This window comes from Myotis yumanensis, unplaced genomic scaffold (genome assembly GCF_028538775.1).
Source record: "Myotis yumanensis isolate MYYU_CA2020_CCGP unplaced genomic scaffold, mMyoYum1.0.hap1 SCAF_1, whole genome shotgun sequence".
In the NCBI taxonomy this organism is placed as follows: Eukaryota; Metazoa; Chordata; class Mammalia; order Chiroptera; family Vespertilionidae; genus Myotis; species Myotis yumanensis.
The window spans coordinates 56,470,802-56,488,043 of record NW_027223752.1 but is presented as its reverse complement, the minus strand read 5'-3'; the positions used below and the strand labels follow the sequence as shown (position 1 = coordinate 56,488,043).

General features: G+C 41.8%; 1 protein-coding gene across 2 annotated transcripts in view; it reads right to left on the bottom strand.

Annotated features, from left to right (window-relative positions):
• MYO1E (myosin IE) overlaps positions 1-17,242 on the bottom strand; it is a 201,261-nt gene that overhangs the window by 106,493 nt on the left and 77,526 nt on the right. Inside the window, exons 2-4 of one of the 2 annotated variants that reach the window (XM_070421653.1) lie at positions 17,064-17,210; positions 8,518-8,607; positions 5,099-5,193 (exon numbers count right to left, since the gene is read on the bottom strand). In XM_070421653.1, the coding sequence (XP_070277754.1) occupies positions 5,099-5,193; positions 8,518-8,607; positions 17,064-17,210 (332 nt within the window). The remainder of the gene's footprint in view (positions 1-5,098; positions 5,194-8,517; positions 8,608-17,063; positions 17,211-17,242) is intronic. The other variant, XM_070421656.1, reaches the window with a different exon arrangement.

The following is a 17,242-nucleotide window of genomic DNA, read 5'->3' as shown; positions in this document are numbered from 1 at the left end:
AAACTCAAGAGCAAGCCCTTGGTGGAGGCCTATGCTTGAGAAAACACCCTGTCTCCTCCCTTGATTTTTTTCTTTTTAAATTCAGTTTGTTACACTGATTTCTAGCCCAGAAACAGTCCACCCTGCCAGCATATCCACCGCTTTAGAAAACATGAGCAAGAAGATTGGGAGGAAACTGATGATACTGCTTCTCTGTCCTGTGTTATCCCATCTAAAGAGTATGCATTTCATCATGGAGACAAGGTCACACCAGGGAAATTGGGGAGTGAAGGTCTGAAAAGAACACCAGAGAGATTAGGTCATTCATTTTTAATTTTCTAATTAAATGACACTAAAAGTTCCTAGTCTTCCCAGCTATGGCAAAGGCCCATAACACAAGGAGCAAGTTTCCCTTCCAGCCCCAGGAGAATGGGTTTTGTTTGCTTCCTGTTCACAAATGCATGCAGGCAGTCTGCGTTTGACTCAGCCCCTGGCTGGACAAGTAAGCACCCAGCTCTCCCAGTGTCACTGGCCGCAAACTTGGGCCCCTCTATCCACAGGAGCATTTTCCTGCCTTCCCTTCCCTCTGGCATTATTTGGAACAAAGAGCTCAAAACCAGGAGAGACCTCAGAGGTCATCTGGTCGATCAGTTCTCTCACAAATGAAGAGACCCAGGCCCAGACAAGTGCTAAGTTTGCTGCCCAGGATCACAGAGCCACTAGAAAGAACCATGGCCAGCCAGAGGTAGCAAATCTATTTTCTCAGTGCAGAAACCACAGCTCTTGGGTAATAAGTAAGTTCTTGGGTAATAAGAGAGGTTGGGCTTTTGCCTTGGGCTACTGGGGGATAGTCTCTAGAGCCCTGGAATGTCCCGCCTGACCCGGAGTCTCTCTGTTTGCCTGGGGGCTTTGTGATATCTAACAATACGATTTAGGACGGAGGCTTTGAAAACACCATGTAACTTCTCACCATGCCCACCCCTTCCCCCCACCTGGAGGAACAGACTAAAGGTCAGCCATGCAGCAATAGAACCCAAATAAAAACTCTGGACACCAAAGGCTTGGGTGAACTTCCCTGGTTGGCAATACTACTGTCATAACTGGAAAGAAATAACACTATTCATGACTTCATGGGGAGAGGACAACCAGAAGCCTCACATCTGGACCCCTCCCAGGCACGGCCCTATGAGGCTCTACTTTTTTTCTGTTTTTGATTTGTATCCTTTTGCTAGAACAAAATGGTAATCCTAAGTTCAGAGCTTTCATGAATTCTGTGAGTCATTCTAGTAAATTATTGGAACTGAGAGGGTGGTAGGGACCCCTGAATTTGTAGCTATCTGGTCAGAATTGAGGGTGGTCTGCGGAACCCCCTGGTGTCTGAAGTGAGGACGGGCTTGAGCAGGACTGTGCCCTTCACTTGTGAGGTGTGGCCTGACTCTGGGTAGTTAGTGTCGGAAGTCAAAGCAGCAACCTGTTCTATCACCTTCTAAACGAAAGCACAGCCAGTGCAACGGAAATCCTGGGAGCGGAGCCCTCAGGCCCTGGCCAACTGAACAGCTGGAAAGAAGGCTCCCACCAGTGGGCACGGGTCCTGCTCAGTGCAGTGTGTCCTGCAGGGACACATTCGGGGGGATGTGAGAGTGGGAGAGACGTGGGCTGGGCAAGACGGCAGCTTCCAGACTTGTGAAGCCCAGGCAACAAGACCATTCTCTTCTTTCTCATCTCACTAGAGGCTCAGGAGGAAGGAGAACAGGCAAGGGACTGAATTAGAAAACATATGCTGCACCCTCATTCGATCTAGTTACGAAAATGCCCTCCTCCTCTCTGTTGGCCAGCGACCTCTACTTGGGGTCAAACGGAAGCATTTCCTGTTAAGCAACCCAACTCATCATCACTCACGGATTCCTTCCAAAAGGACTTAACCTGCGTCTAATTAAGTATTTAGATCTACCTTGCAATTCACCAAGAATCCAGTTGGAGGAATTAGTGTAATGAGATTAGGAGAAAGCAGTTAGATAAATCTAAAAGGTGTCCATAGGAAAATTGGGTTGGTGTCTTCATCAAGTCAATGTCATTTAAAAAAAAAAAAAAGCCATGATGGTATTAGGGGAACTGTGATAGAATATAAATAAAAAAGTGAAAGACTCATATGCAGATGAAACACTGTTCCTTGGTTTACAAGAACCAGCAGGAAAGGCATGTTTGCAAAAATTAGTGAAATCTGAATGTGCACTGCTTATTTTTAGGTGATACTAATTTTTTATTAATTATTTAGTTGTGATACTGGTCCTGGGGCTAAAGGGGAAAAAAAGGTTATTTTCCAGAGATGTGTATGGAAATATTTAGAGGTAAAATATCATGAAGTCTATATTTACCTTGAAAACACTTCAGCATTCTTTGTTTTATAGTTTTAACTTTGGAACCATGTAAATATTTTATACAATTTAAAATTTTAAAATGTTAAACCCCTAAAATTCAAAATGAAATTAAATGGACTTAACTGTAGGGCAAGTTGGAATGTTAATGACACAGAAAAGGATTATTTCAAGTGGCTCTTAAAACCCAATATTTTGACTGTACATGCCAAGGACAAAAAGAACAACAAAGAAATTTTAGAGTTAATCCAGTATTGCTATTAATAACATTGGTACGGTTATTTTAAATCATTAACAAAATCACTCATTTGCTTTATCCCCTTATATGTGTTTATATATTTATATATATAACTATATAGTCACATATTTATTCCTTCTTTTGTATTTATATTTACATTTATACACATAGTATAAATCAAATAATTGTGATGTCAGTAGGAACCAAATTTTTCAGCATTAAGAGAAACGAGATACAAATATAAAAATCCTATAATCTTAAAATGAACTGAAAATTACCAGTGTGAACTTATGCTCCATCTTTTTTCCTTAAAAAAATTCGTATTCCTTTGTCCTTTGAAAAGAACTAGTAGCCCTGACAACATACGGCAGTGAGCACTCAGTGACTAGGCCGGTGGTCTCTGCATATCATTGCCCATTAAAATTAACCAGGGGTTTCTGGTGAAGTGGCCGATTCCAGGGCTTGGCAGGAAATGTACAAGATGAGTCTGGAACATCTTAAACAAGAAAGCTACCAAAGACGACCGGGGTCATATCAAGAGGACACGGGAGCCAATATAAAGGGCTCCCAAGGTCAAAGTTAGGACCTTTTGAGCCTGACAGGAAAACTGCAATGTTTAAACCGATAATATATTTAAAATCCACTGGTTTGGAATGATACTGAAAACCAAAACATATTACCTTGGGAGGTTGCTAGGGCATCAACTCATTGCTTTGAAAAAGTGGTCAAGACAACAAATCAAACTCTTTATCTAGTTCTCCCCAATAGGTTTTATTTTAAGTTAACCTTATAAATAAATGTGAAAGAAAGAACAGAATTAGAAAATAATGTTTTTTTTTGGGAAAATAACGATTTTTTAACTATTAATTAAAGAATGACAGTATAATGAGAATTTCTAATGGATGGACCCACTGGCAATTCAACAGGCATTATTCACCAATAAAAGCCCTGATTACAGAGCATCACGGATGAAGCATTTTTTTTGCCAAAGAATTGAATCTGAACCTGATCAAGCTTTTAGCTATAGACGCCAATTTACAGGAGATAGAGGGGACCATATACAATCAGCTAATCCCACAGTACAGAAAATTCTGCAGGACAAAAGAGCTTTTTCTTTAACAATTAAATGCCAAGAAAACAAAAGTAAAAAAAGAGGAGACTTAAGAGGCATAGCAGTCAAGGGCAATGTGTGAGCTTTGTTTGGAACCCAAATAAAAACAAACTATTAACAAAATTTACAACACAGTCATGGAATAGAACTGATAATATAGGGTGATGTTAAAAGAATTATTCATTTTTTAGGTGTGACATAAATTATCTTTGAGAGGTGCACAATAAATTATTGACAAATAATGATTTGCTACCCAGTATTTGCTTTAAATGACCAAGTGGAAGCAGGATGGAAGGATTAGGTGAAACAGGATTGGCCGTACACTAATGAAAGTACAAGCTGGATGAGAGAGACACAGGCTTATTATAACACTCTTTTTAAATTTTGTATATGTCTGCAAATATCCCTAATAAAAAAATTTTCAGAAGTGCTTCAGATAAAAAAATTAAAGAACTAAAAATGGCCGAAACCGGTTTGGCTCAGTGGATAGAGCGTCGGCCTGCAGACTGAGGGGTCCCGGGTTCGATTCCGGTCAAGGGCATGTACCTGGGTTGCAGGCACATCCCCAGCGGGAGATGTGCAGGAGGCAGCTGATCAATGTTTCTCTCTCACCGATGTTTCTAACTCTCTGTCTCTCTCCCTTCCTCTCTGTAAAAAATCAATAAAATATATATTTTTTAAAAAGAACTAAAAATGATGAATGCAAATATGACAAAATGTTAACAGCTGTCAAATTCTCAGCGATGGGAATATGGATGCTTACATTTTCTCCGTGTTTGCAAATGTTCATAATAGTAAACAAAATTGTAAAGGCACTTAACCCCAGCAAAGACCCAGAATTAGATCAAGTTAAAAGGATTTTGACATGTAGCTACAGACAGATGGGTAATGCTGGCATTTACCACTAATGCCCACTGAAAATTAAAAGCAAATGACAAAGTACACCAAAAAGTTCAAACTTGAACTAAATTACTGGAAAAAGAAAAAAGAGGGACCTAGAGAATAGGACTCTAGCTGACAGAACAGTGAAGCTCGTGACATAAAGGATCTTAATCTTAAAGTCAAGCCACGGCATGATCACACGGGAGGGAAGGGGTTTTACAATGTTTAGTCCAAGGCCCCAGTGATGATCAATAAAAGATCTGGCTACACCTTGTGCCCTAAAGCCTTAATGCCATAAGTGACGGGGTATAAAAATTTTAAAAAAGCAGCCCAACCCCACAGAAGCTCAAAAGCTTTTATGATTTGGAATTAGAAAACGAACCAAGACAAAGCAGGCAGCGTGACTGTTACTCAGCTACGCCAGCAGCTGTTGCGAAAGCACTGCTTCTCAGTAGAAGCTCTAACTACAGCATGACCTCACATCCTCTACCCCGAGGAAGGCTCTGTCCGTACCTGATGATGACACACTGGTTCTCTCTGTCAATGATCATGTTTCTGTACATATTATCTGCAAGCGCATAGATGTGGGGTGGGTTTTCGTACTGTGCCTAGAAAAGCAAAACAAAACGAAACCAAACCATGGTCAGATAAAGCAACACATTAGGTTTTTTATTTTCTTGGCTTATACCACTATACAGTTCCAATGCTTATAATTATATCTTATAGGTTACATAACACAAGAATTCATAAAATTGTCTAGGTCACGAGGAGTTACACCTAACAAAATAAAGGTGGAATCTGGAGGTACTCTTCTGTAGGTATTTGAGTGATTCAGCCTTCAGACATGCCCCATGCCTTCAGATATACTCCAGCACACGCCCTTCCACCCCAACACGCCTCCGCAAGTGACGTTCCACTGCTAAACATTTCTAAAGGCCCTGGGGCGACAGGCCTACTAAACCCCTGGGTCTGATTTTACTAGAATTCTAAATTCCTACACAATTTTTTTTTCTAAGAGGCAAGCTGGAGATGGCTATGAATGAGGAGAAAACCAAAATTTTCCATAAGAAGAGAACAAGAGGTGTGGTTCTTTAAAGTGATCAACTGGTTTGGTCAGTTTGTTTTCATCTCACTCGGGGAAAAAAATCCTGGCACACTAGGATATTCCCCTGGGTTTTAGTTTCATGGGGTATCTTAGCTCTGCATAAATATAAATTCACCAATACATTAACTGTGTCAGGACAACTGTAGCCCTACTTTCTTCAGTTCTTGGCATCCACCTCCACCATTCGCTCAAAAGAAAAATGCTAAAAAGAAAAATACTTCATGTGGTGTAAAGCTGGAGAAAGCACTCCTTCAGTTTAAGGCTATCTATCTATCTATCTATCTATCTATCTAAAAGGCTAATATGCAAAGTGTCCCCTCAGGAGTTCGACCGGGAGACCGGGAGTTTGATCGCTCGCTATGACATGTGCTGACCACCAGGGGGTGGCGTGGAATGAAGGAAGGCCCTGATCAGCAACCGGAAAGCCCTGATCGGCCCTGATCGCCGGCCAGGCCTAGGGACCCTACCCGTGCACGAATTTCGTGCACCGGGCCTCTAGTCTAACATAAAAAAGTGAAAACAATACCAGAACGAGTGAGAAGGCGTTAGATTGTGTCTTTCCCTTCCCTGGTGCCCATCTTTAAAGTGGAGATACTTATGCTGGTGCACAAATGTCACAGGGTAACTGAGATGATGGATGGGGATGGAATTTGAAAAAGAAGAGTCTTATGCAAAGGTGAAGTATCATTTACCAATCCAGCTTCGGGCCTTATTATACAATGACTTACTAATAGAAAAGGGGGCCTGGCCCAGAAATTGCCATTCATTGCAAGCTCTGGTAGATCAGAACTGAGTGATGAGAGGCGATGAAAAGAGGGTGCTTGCTGCCTGCACGCATGTTTGGAACTGGTGGATCCAGTGTCCACGCTTTCCCTCATATTGTGAGCAGGAGGCTCCCCAGGGGAACTGCCCAGTGAGGGTCGGAGGCTATTCCTGGGACTTGTCAACTGAACAACTCCAAACAGGAACAAGAGTGCGTCCCTGCCGTCACCTTACAGTCAGAAGGGGATGCATGGATGGACCTCAGGATATTGTCTTAAAATGGCCTTCAAGCCTAGATTGCTTATGCAGGATTATTTTCAATACCTCTTTGAAAACAGGGAGATCGACTGTAAGAAAGAAAAGAGGAAAATAGAAGGAAATGGAGTGGAGAGAAAGCTGTGGGCATGGAGGGAAAGATGTGGGCAAGTCATTGTCCAATAAAGCTTGAAAGCTGATTCACTAGTTATACTTGTCCTTAGCAAGTGATTGTTTTTCAAGATGGTTTCCAATCTATGGTCTCATGGAACCTCTCAGCTACCTATGAGAATTATCAGGTAGGTATTTCCTCTATATGATTCTTTCCTCCCCTGAAGCCCCTGAAAGTCATTAGGATCTGACTTCAGCTCCAACAGTCAACAGATTCGAGTACTTAACCTCTCTGAGCCTCAGTTTCCTCATCTGTGAAATGGGGACAGAGAGCAATATAGAGCCAGCATCCAGGGCTGTTGTATTATTTGTCACAAGTAACGTAACACCTGGCACTCAGTAAATACCGATTTTACAACACGTGGTTATCATTAGCAGTTAAAAATAAATATGTATTTTTAAAATTCTAGGGCATTCCTTTAAGGAGAACTCCTCACAAGATGAATGGTCTAAAGGGGACTCATAGCAGCGCTTTTCAGAGGACTGGAAAGAAACCCCACCAGTGCACAGCACTTGCACCCACCCCGCCCCGGCCGTCATTGAGAATGCCAGGCCAGCCCGCGCCTGCTGCTCCCGGCCCGCAGATCAGGGCACCAGGGCAGGGCCCAGCCTCTGTTGACAGTGTGCCCTTGTGCTGGGCTCCCATAAAGGCAGCATTATCAAAGGTCTTTCGCGTGGCAGCCTCCTTCGGCTCTAGCGACCAGCACCATTCATCTGGCAACAATGGGGTGAGCTCTTGCTCTGGGTAAATTGCCTTCCACTTCAACTGATGAATCTGTGTGGGCTCTCTTTTGTTTGTTTTCCAGGGGTCAGGACTAATGAATGCTCTTGTGCTTCTGCTGCAAAGGAAAGAGCGAAGGGGAAAGGATGCAGAGATGGGGAGGCCTGGGGAAGTGATGAACCACGTAAGGAAATGCACTGATGAGGATTACAGTTTCCATTTTTGTCACACAACTGAATTGGCTATGGAGCTGTGTCTGAACTGGGACCGAACTCACATTAATAAATGAAGTAATAAAAGATTCATGTTTCATGTTCCAGTCATAGCCACGGTTTCAGGGTCTGATTCAGACAGAATGATCCCCATCGCCCAATTTATTTTTTACCCATTACTGGTTGTTTAGTTTTAGAGTTTTGTGGCATGTGTGGAAAGAGGAAGGTCCCCCAACCTATAGGTCTTGCATCACATTTAACTAATTTTATATATAATGCTCCAATGTTAGATAGTCCTATGCTTTCTTGAGCTGCACTTGGAAGAGCAGCACAACATTAAAAAAATCAAACAATGGCCCTGGCTGGTGTGGCTCAATGGATTGAGCGTCAACCCGTGCACCAAGAGGTCTTGGTTGCGATTCCCAGTCAGGGCACATGCCCCGGTTTCAGGCCTGCTTGATCCCTAGTGGGGGATGCACAGGAGGCAGCCAATTGATGTTTCTCTCTCCCTCTCCCTCTTCTCTCTCTAAAATCAATAAAAACATATTTAAAAAAAAGAAAGAAAAATCAAACATGTCACCTACTTGAGTTTTCCCAATAATAACTCATATTAAGGAAATGCAAATGCATTGCCAACATCAAGAAAAACTACCCAGCATCAAAGAAGCCAAAAACACTGCAGTAATTCCCGGGGCACGTAACTTACCGCTCCTTGGTACATTTCAATTTCCTTATCCCCAAAATATGGCATCAGCTTGAAAGGGTTGATTGAGATTAAGACAGATCCTATATATGTCTGAATTTATATCCAGTTAAGGTCCATTGTTAATCTTCATAGCTACACATTTTTTTTAAATTAAGTAAACAGATGTTATAAAAAATTCACGATTGTTCAAGGAAGAGCTTGTGTACTTGTTTTCTAAAAGATTACAAATAAAGGCAAAGGCAATTACCAGCTAGCTCAGATTTTGTTCCTCTCCAGGAAGAGGAATGAACTTACTAGTAATTACCAAGGTGCTACAAAAAGAAATATTAAATGAATTGAAGCTTATTCCTTTAAGACTGGTGACACACAACTAGAAAAAAACAAATAAAACAAAACAAAACAGAAATGACCAAGGAGTGAAAGAGCAGTTATCATTCCTCTTTTCAAATGATATTATTTTTGCCCGGGACCTTTCTTATCTATTAGGTATACTAGGAATGTATTCATTTACTCATTTAACAGACAGAGGGATACAAGATGAACTCTTTGGAAGCTTAGGGAACTGAGTTGTATCTATATTATTCAGAGCAGACAATTACAAACCCATACAGATCAGGCTGAGGGGAAGGAGGTGTTATTTCTGCATGGGGAATCCAGGAAGTCCTCTCAGCAGAGAACGTGTTCATACTAAGTCTTAATTCTTTTATACGACACATTCTTAATGAAGTGTTATTGTAACAAAAAGACATTTTCATGTATTCATTCAGCAATCAACTAGTTTGAACTGGGTGTCTACAACATGCCAGGCGCTGTTCTAGATGCTGGGGATACAGCAGTGAACAAAATACACACACTGGACAAAAGTCCCTGCCCTCACAGAGGAAAAAGATCATAAAAAAAAGAAAACAATGAAAAAACACCAAACCACACACATACTCAAATTGTTTCTTTTAATCAATGATTTCCCACGGTTTAGAAATTTTGCAGTTGAAGATGTAAACCTGTAAGATTTCCTCCCCTAAAGAGACATTTATAAATTTACATATATGTTAGGATCCAGGTGTCTAATAGAGCAGTGAGGTAACTCTGGTCAGACCGCCTCATTCCCCAAGTCCAGTTCTTCCTGACCTTGGGTAAGTCATATCTGCAAGCTGCAGTTAATGGATGGTGGGGTAAAACAGGACCTACTCAATAGGGTGTTATGAGAATTCGATGTTACAAAATGCTTAGCACCATGTCTGGCATTGTAGATGCAATTTCCTTAATTCATATACTTCAAGATGCATGTTTTGTCACATGTTCACACCTCTGAGATGCAGCTTTGGTACTATTATTGAACACAAATAAGCCAAGTGTTGGATAAATCATACAATATCTAAAAATTAATATTTATACACAGAGGCAAGAATGCAGAATGATTCGGTTGCAATTTTGCTTCCTTTTTCACTGACCAGAAAGATCTCTGACTTGAAAGGGTTGAACTTCTATACAGTACAGAAGATGGGGTGGTTTGGAAAGCACAGCCAGATGGAAGCAGTGGGGGCAGTCCATGGCACTAAGAGGAAATGAGAATGAGGCAGTGAATCAGAACTAAAAGTCGCCAGAGTCACTGAAGGAGGGACACGAGCAAATGTAATTTCAAGTGCCAAAGCCAGATGAGGCCACCGATAGATTGATTAATGGCCTACTTCTCTTTAGGCAAAAATTTAGAACAGATAAATTTATTATTAAAATTATTAATCGGATAAGAAATGTCTATAATGCTGTAGACTAAATGTTTAAAATACCACTGATCAAACACATACACATGACATGGTACTAATATAAGCTCCTAATCACAACTCTGTTACTACTTTAATCCTATTTTACTATGAAAAAACCGAGGCACAGAGAAACTTTAAAACGTGCTCAAAGTCACAAGCTAGTGAGTAGCAAAGCTATGCTCCAAACCCAGGCAACCTTGTTCTAGAGTTTACACTCTTTTTCTTTTTTAAAAAAAATACATTTTTAAAATTGATTTCAGAGAGGAAGGGAGAGGAAGAGAGAGATAGAAACATCAATGATGAAAGAGAATCATTGATTGGCTTCTCCCTGCACGTCCCCCACAGGGGATCGAGCCCGCAACCTGGGCATGTGCCCTGACAGGGAATCGAACCGCAACCTCCTGGTTCACAGGTCAACAGTCAACCACCAAGCCATGCTAGCTGGGCTAGAGTTCACATTCTTAATCAACAAGCTATATTGCCTTTCTAAGATTAGCAGGCATTGTTGCTATTATTGTTGTTGATATTATTATTGGTAGAGTTGCCAGATTTAGGAAATAAAATAAAAAATGCCCAGGTAAATTTGAAGTTCAGATAAACAATAAATAATTTATGCATATATATCCCAATAAGTATGCTCCAAGCAATATCTGAGACATACTTCTACTAAAAAAGTACTTGTTGTTTATCTGAAATTCAAGCTTAATCAGGCATCCTGTATTTTACTGGCAACCCTAAATTGGCAGCACAAGGATCTCCTGCAGGACTGAGGGGTGTTCGAGAGCCTATGGTCCCTCATAAATTAGATTCTGTGATTCTTTGAGTACTAAAAACTCTATCTCTCTTGGTTGATTTTTAAAAAAATATTTTTATTGATTTCAGAGAGCAAGGGAGAAGGAGAGATAGAAACATCAATGAAGAGAAAATCATTGATCGGCTGCCTCCTGCATGTCCCACACTGGGGATCGAGCCCACAACCCAGGCATGTGCCCTGACTGGGAATCGAACCATGAGCTCCTGGCTCAGAGGTTGAGGCTCAACCGCTGAGCTACGTTGGCTGAGCCGTTGACTTTTTTCTGTATCTTTACCACATGGTAGGGACCAAATCAAAACTGAGTAAATGAGGCTTGGCCCTCATTCTGATTCTCAAAATATAGTAATTATTACAATAAACCCAATTTTCAAGAAATAGAGCCCTGCTATGACTATCCTCGTTTCAGAAGAAGAGGATGTCTGGCTACATTTATCTCCAGGTGAAAACGAACTTGGGCAGGTATGGCGTTTCCATGGAGAAGGGTGCTCCTTCCCTTGGTTGTGAAGGGAATGCCGTGACTGCCCCCTGTCCTGGACAAACTGGTCACTGCATGCGGAGAAGAAAGAGCTACCCAAGGACATAAGCCAAAGGAAGCACCTGCTCTGCAATCCCCCCCCCCCCAGCCCTGGGTTATTAAATACATATGGGTTGGGTTGCATAAGAGCTCCTATAGGAGCCAACATTTTTTACTGTGAATAACCTGCTATGCAAAGAGATATATTGTAGAGTCTTGACTCGGTCGGCTATATAAATTCTGACTAAGGCCTGGGAAGGAGACACTCAGAGAAAAAAACTTTCAGACGACTCGAGGCCAAGCCTGAATCAATGACTGAGGTTGAAAGAGGGAAAATTGTAGCTGTTCCCTAAATTTCCCATAAATAATGGGGCTGCCATATTATTTAGGAGGAGTCCAGGAAAATAAAGTTTAGTTTGAAACAGAAGAATTGAGACAAGAGAATTTAACTTGGATTTAAAGGAAACAAACATATTTTAGGTGAGAGTTTGGCCTCATTGTTTATCTAACTGCCCGCCTTTTTTCCCACCTGGCTGGGTCTGCAGACACCTCAGGACTTCCCTCAGCACACAGGCCTCCTACTGAGTTGGGTCCCTTCTCTAGACTCAAATACTCCCTCCCACTCCCTACTACATAATTCAGGTGTGCCTTTGGAAAAAGCTGTTTCCATCATTGTCTCTACCACATAATCTTTGGCAATGAAGGTGTGGCCCAAGGTTAATTTTGAAAATGTATGGGGCTACCAGGCTATGATACAAAACCAAACCAAAAACAAACAAAAAAACCCCCACCAACCAACCAAACAAACAAAAACCCAGAAATCTATAACATAAATGCCATCTTATTTAATAGACTTTGCAAGATGAAAGGACCCAGCAGATCTTGGTTCTCAAATGCTTGTTGGGGATCTTTGAGTTTACAGTGATCTGCAGCAAGAATGACAAAGAGAGAAACAATGCCCTGAATTTTTCATAAAGCTCAATTTATTCAATGTAAATGACTGTCCTTTATTCTTTGATTATTTCCTTTCTATTTTGGGAGTGTTAAAATATTTTTTCTTTTATGAAATGTGACGGTAGTGAAGCTTCTGAAGATTGTTTTTAATGGTCTTATTAAACAAAGATAAAGTTTAACTTAAGAAAAAATTCCAATAACCAATGAATTCCCCCAAACCACCCACACCAACCTAATGGATTTCCCTGTTTTTATCCCTAAGGGGGGGGGTGGGGTGGCGGGGGGGGAGCTGAGGCCAACTTGCCTGAAGACATATGTGGAGCAGGTCAAGCTGGAACTTGAGCCCTGGCTCCAGCCGCCAGACCAACCTTCCTCACTGCAGCATGGTGCCCCCACCCCCAACGTGCCTGACTGCCAAGGACCAAACCTCATTCAGAACAACTGCACTGCCTTCAGCTCCGGTTGGTCTGGCACAAACATCTCAACCCCTAATTCAAGGGCCGAAGATGCCAAACACACTTGAGTGTGGTCTTTGAGCGAAAACAAGTTTGGAGAAAGCTGGACCAAATGGGCAGGGAGTGCTTTTGCACAGAACGGTTGTCGTCAGCCAAGTGGCTACAAGTGATGCCAGGCATAAGCGCAAATACTGCAATGTTTTCCTCAGAGATTTTCGAGTGGAATTGTAAGGAGTGTGGCAACATCCAGGAAAAATGGATGGTTAATCAAACCTTCCTTGTCTTAGGATAAATAGCTGAAAAATATGTGTGTGTGTGTGTGTGTGTGTGTGTGTGTATTGGTAAACCATGGTAGCATTTTCTAAGTAGATATTTTTCTGATGTAGAAAAAGAAATGAGCATTCAGGCTGAATGCATTAATAACTGATTGTTCCAAATGCTGACCTTCAAAACAAGACAATGTGCTGGTATTAAATGTAGAAGAGGTCAAATGAGCAATGTTATAATTACATGTGAAATTGAATCTCTTCTTCCCTTAACTACTAAGCTTAGGAGAGAGAGGGGGGAAAACACTTTGACTTAAAATAATGCCACTCTAAAAAAAATAATGCTACTCTATCATAATAATATTCCCTTAGCACTGAACTGATAAAGGAGGCTTTTATCACTTATCAGAGGAAAAGATTTGCAGCTCCACCCTTGGCATTATTTTCGTAAACATCCAACAGACCCATCAAGCTTTCCCAAAGCTGAGAGCTGCCCTGTGCTATTGATGAAAGCACATTGATGCTGAGTTTCTCATTTATCGAGTGGGCAGATTTCTAAGACACGAAGTCATTAGTGGTCAACTAACTCATTTCCTTGGTAAAGTACACGATTAGTCAGTCATTGATTCAAAGGCATTAATTCAGAGGCAAGTAATCAGCCCCCTCTGTGTGAGTCACTTAAAAATTCTGCTGCCTGAATATAAAAAGCAAGTCTTAATTGTCAACAAATTTTCAATGAACACGTAATACGATGCACCATGCCAAGAATTATGCAGGAAACTAAAACACACAATGCAAGAGGATCCCATTTCTATTAGAATTAATAAGAAAGCACACATAAACACATGCCTATATGTGGATAAGTTGAAAAATATAAAGCAAGGGGTTATATAGGCACTAACCCTATATGGTGGGATTCTGGGTGATTTTAGTGTTCTCCTTTCTGCTGGACTCCATTTTACAAGTCATGTTAAATGAAATGCATTACTTTAAAGGGCTTTTTAAAATGTTGTTCTTTTTTAAAAAGTCATACAAGACACAGTCCTCGTCCTCAACGAATCTCTGGTGTTTTAGGAATAAACGATCCTGGTGGGGAGAAATGAGGAAGGCTGGGTTGCCTGCTGATAACCACTGACACCACCTTTTTCTTTTCTTATCCAGCTTATCAAAATCCATGTTCTATGTCAATAATGTAAGAAGTGGAGCCTGCATTCTAAGAACATTCCAATAAATAATTTGTTCAACTACATTCTGTGGAACTTAGCCTTTTATGGGCTTGTCAATAACCCAATCCCCCATTTAAAAGTTTTTCAGGATAACAAACATTTGAATTTCCAATAAGCATCTTTACAATCGAATTTTTGGAATATAACTCAGAAATATGGGAGGAGCTTACACACTTGCCTTAGCGAATGATAATACTAACGAATGCTTATTGTGTACTTACTGCATTCATCATTTCATTTAACCCTGCAACAGCTCATGCGGGAGATTTTATTGTCATTCCCACTTTACAGGCAAGGAAATCAAGGCACACCGATGACAAAAGGTCCTACGGTCACCAGGCCCAAACAGAGTAAGGTTCAAAGTCAGGCAGCCCAGATCCGCTTCCTGCACCCAACTTTTTCTAGTCTACCCCCCTGCCAGTTTCCATGGGCCACGGATCTTGCACATAAAAGGGATTTAAATATTTTGATGATGATAAGCCCAGAAAAAGTGAGCATATTTCAATTTTTTTGAGCAAATAAAATGAAATCTTACAGCTGACCACAACTGCTTCCATCCAATTAAATTAAAGGCAGTTTCTGCACAGGTGTCTAGGAGTCAGCAAAGATTTTTCTGTAAAGGGCCACAAAAGTAATTAATTTAGGCCTGGGGGTCAGATGGTCTGTTGCAACCACTCAGCTCTGCCATTGTAGCATGAAAGCAGCCACAGACAAGAATAAAACAACTGAGCACGGCTGGGTTCCAATAAAACGTTGGTTATAAAATGGGCAGTGAGCAGGATCTTGTCTGCAGGCGGTAGCTGCCACCCCTGATCAATACAGCTGACAAATCCAAATATAGCTGTTCACACTTAAAGGCAAGGGTCTAGGGATTTAACTACCCAGATATTTGGTAAAAAAAAACCAACAACACAAAAAAACCTCTTATGGTAAATAAGAAACAGCACAGCATTGGGAAGAACCATCCAAGTGCCTCAGAATAATGTATCGCTCGATACATACCGGGGGGTGCGTTGAACTCTCCTAATGTTGAGATAAGCAGTCCCTGCGCAAGTATTGCTGCGTAGGTACGGGTGCTTCTAACCAACAGCCAAATGAGCAGCGTGAATAATAAGCAGAAGCTACTGGTGTGAAAACTACTCTCCCCGTGCTTTGGGGGTTAAAATCCGAAAGGTGCATTACAAGGGTTGCAAAGACTCCACCTGCCATGGTCCTCCACAACACCATCCCTTCAAAGGCGCCAACAGCAAAGTTAAACTTGCTGGCGCTACCAACAGATTTTACACCAATCTTCGCATGTCTGTGACCAACTCTGCAATCATTCCACTAAGAGAGCTTTATCTAGCTGTACCAAACAAAACTCCCGAATCCTGTAAGAACTTAAGCGTCACAGTTCTCTGTTTATAATGTAGTCAACACGCATTTGAATCAAATTTCCATTCTGAATTTTTAGAAGTCCCATAAAAAATGGCATCTGGCAGCTCGGCTGGTGTAGCTCAGTGGTTGAGCATTGATCTATGAACCAGGAGGTCAGGGTTGAAGTCCCCGTCAGGGCACATGCCCAGGTTTCGGGCTCGATCCCCAACGGGGGGCGGGGGGGCGGGGGGGGGCAAGCAGGAGGCAGCCGATCAGTGATACTCTCTGATTATTGATGTTTCCATCTCTCTCGCCCTCTCCTTTCCTCTCTGAAATCAATTTTAAGAATATTTTTGAAACAGGCATCTGGCAAGCTAAAATCGAAACGTAAAGGACAACTCAGGAATGCCAGGCATTTCAATAGCTTATCCTCACTTCTCAGGTTTCCTTTAGTAAACATAAGAATGCAGAAAAACTGACCAAATTGCACATTTTTTGCATGGGGCAATCGTTTTTAAACTTTTTAAGTTGAGACTTAACTGCTTTGCAGTTAGGGAGCGCGATTGACAGAATTCTCTGCAGGTCAGGACTTTCTCTGAACCACCAGGGGTGGGAGACACCATGTGCGTGGCTAGAGGACGTCAGAGACACAGTGCCATGGATTAGAATAGATGGCTACTGGCTGCATCTTGATTACGTGAAATGCCAGGAAAATAATCCAGCATCATCTTTGCCCTTCCCACAGCCTGAACCAAGGGACAAAAAAGTACACAACCACATTCTGAAAGGGTGAAAATGACGTGAGCACAAGGCCTTCAGATGAATCTTCTTTTTTGTTGTTGTTAATCCTCACCCGGGGATATTTTTTCCATTGATTTTGTTAGAGAGAGAGCAGAAGGGAGGGAGGGAGGCCGAAGGGTAGGTGGGGAGAGAGACACATGGATGTGAGAGACACACACTGATTGGTTGCCACCCACAGGCACCCCGACCCAGGGCTGGGGATTGAACCTGCAACCCAGGTTTGTGCCCTTGACCAGGAATTAAATCCTCGACCCTTCAGTGTGTGGGCAGACACTCTAACCACTGAGCAACACTGGCCAAGACCAGATGGATCTTCTTACACCAGGACTAAAGCCACGTTTTCCTGTGGACACTGTCACCTCATTTAGAAATGTCCAAAGGAACCAATGAAGGATACAAAAATGTAGTCATCCATATATCTCTTCTTCAGGTTCTCCACGATGGCGTTCTCTGTGATCTTGGAGAGAAGGACCATGTCGTCCACGCCGCTGTGCTTGACATTGTGGCTCTGCCAGTGGTACCGGTAGGCCCCTTTGCTTCCCTGCTGGTGGAAAAGACACAATTATTAGGATAGTT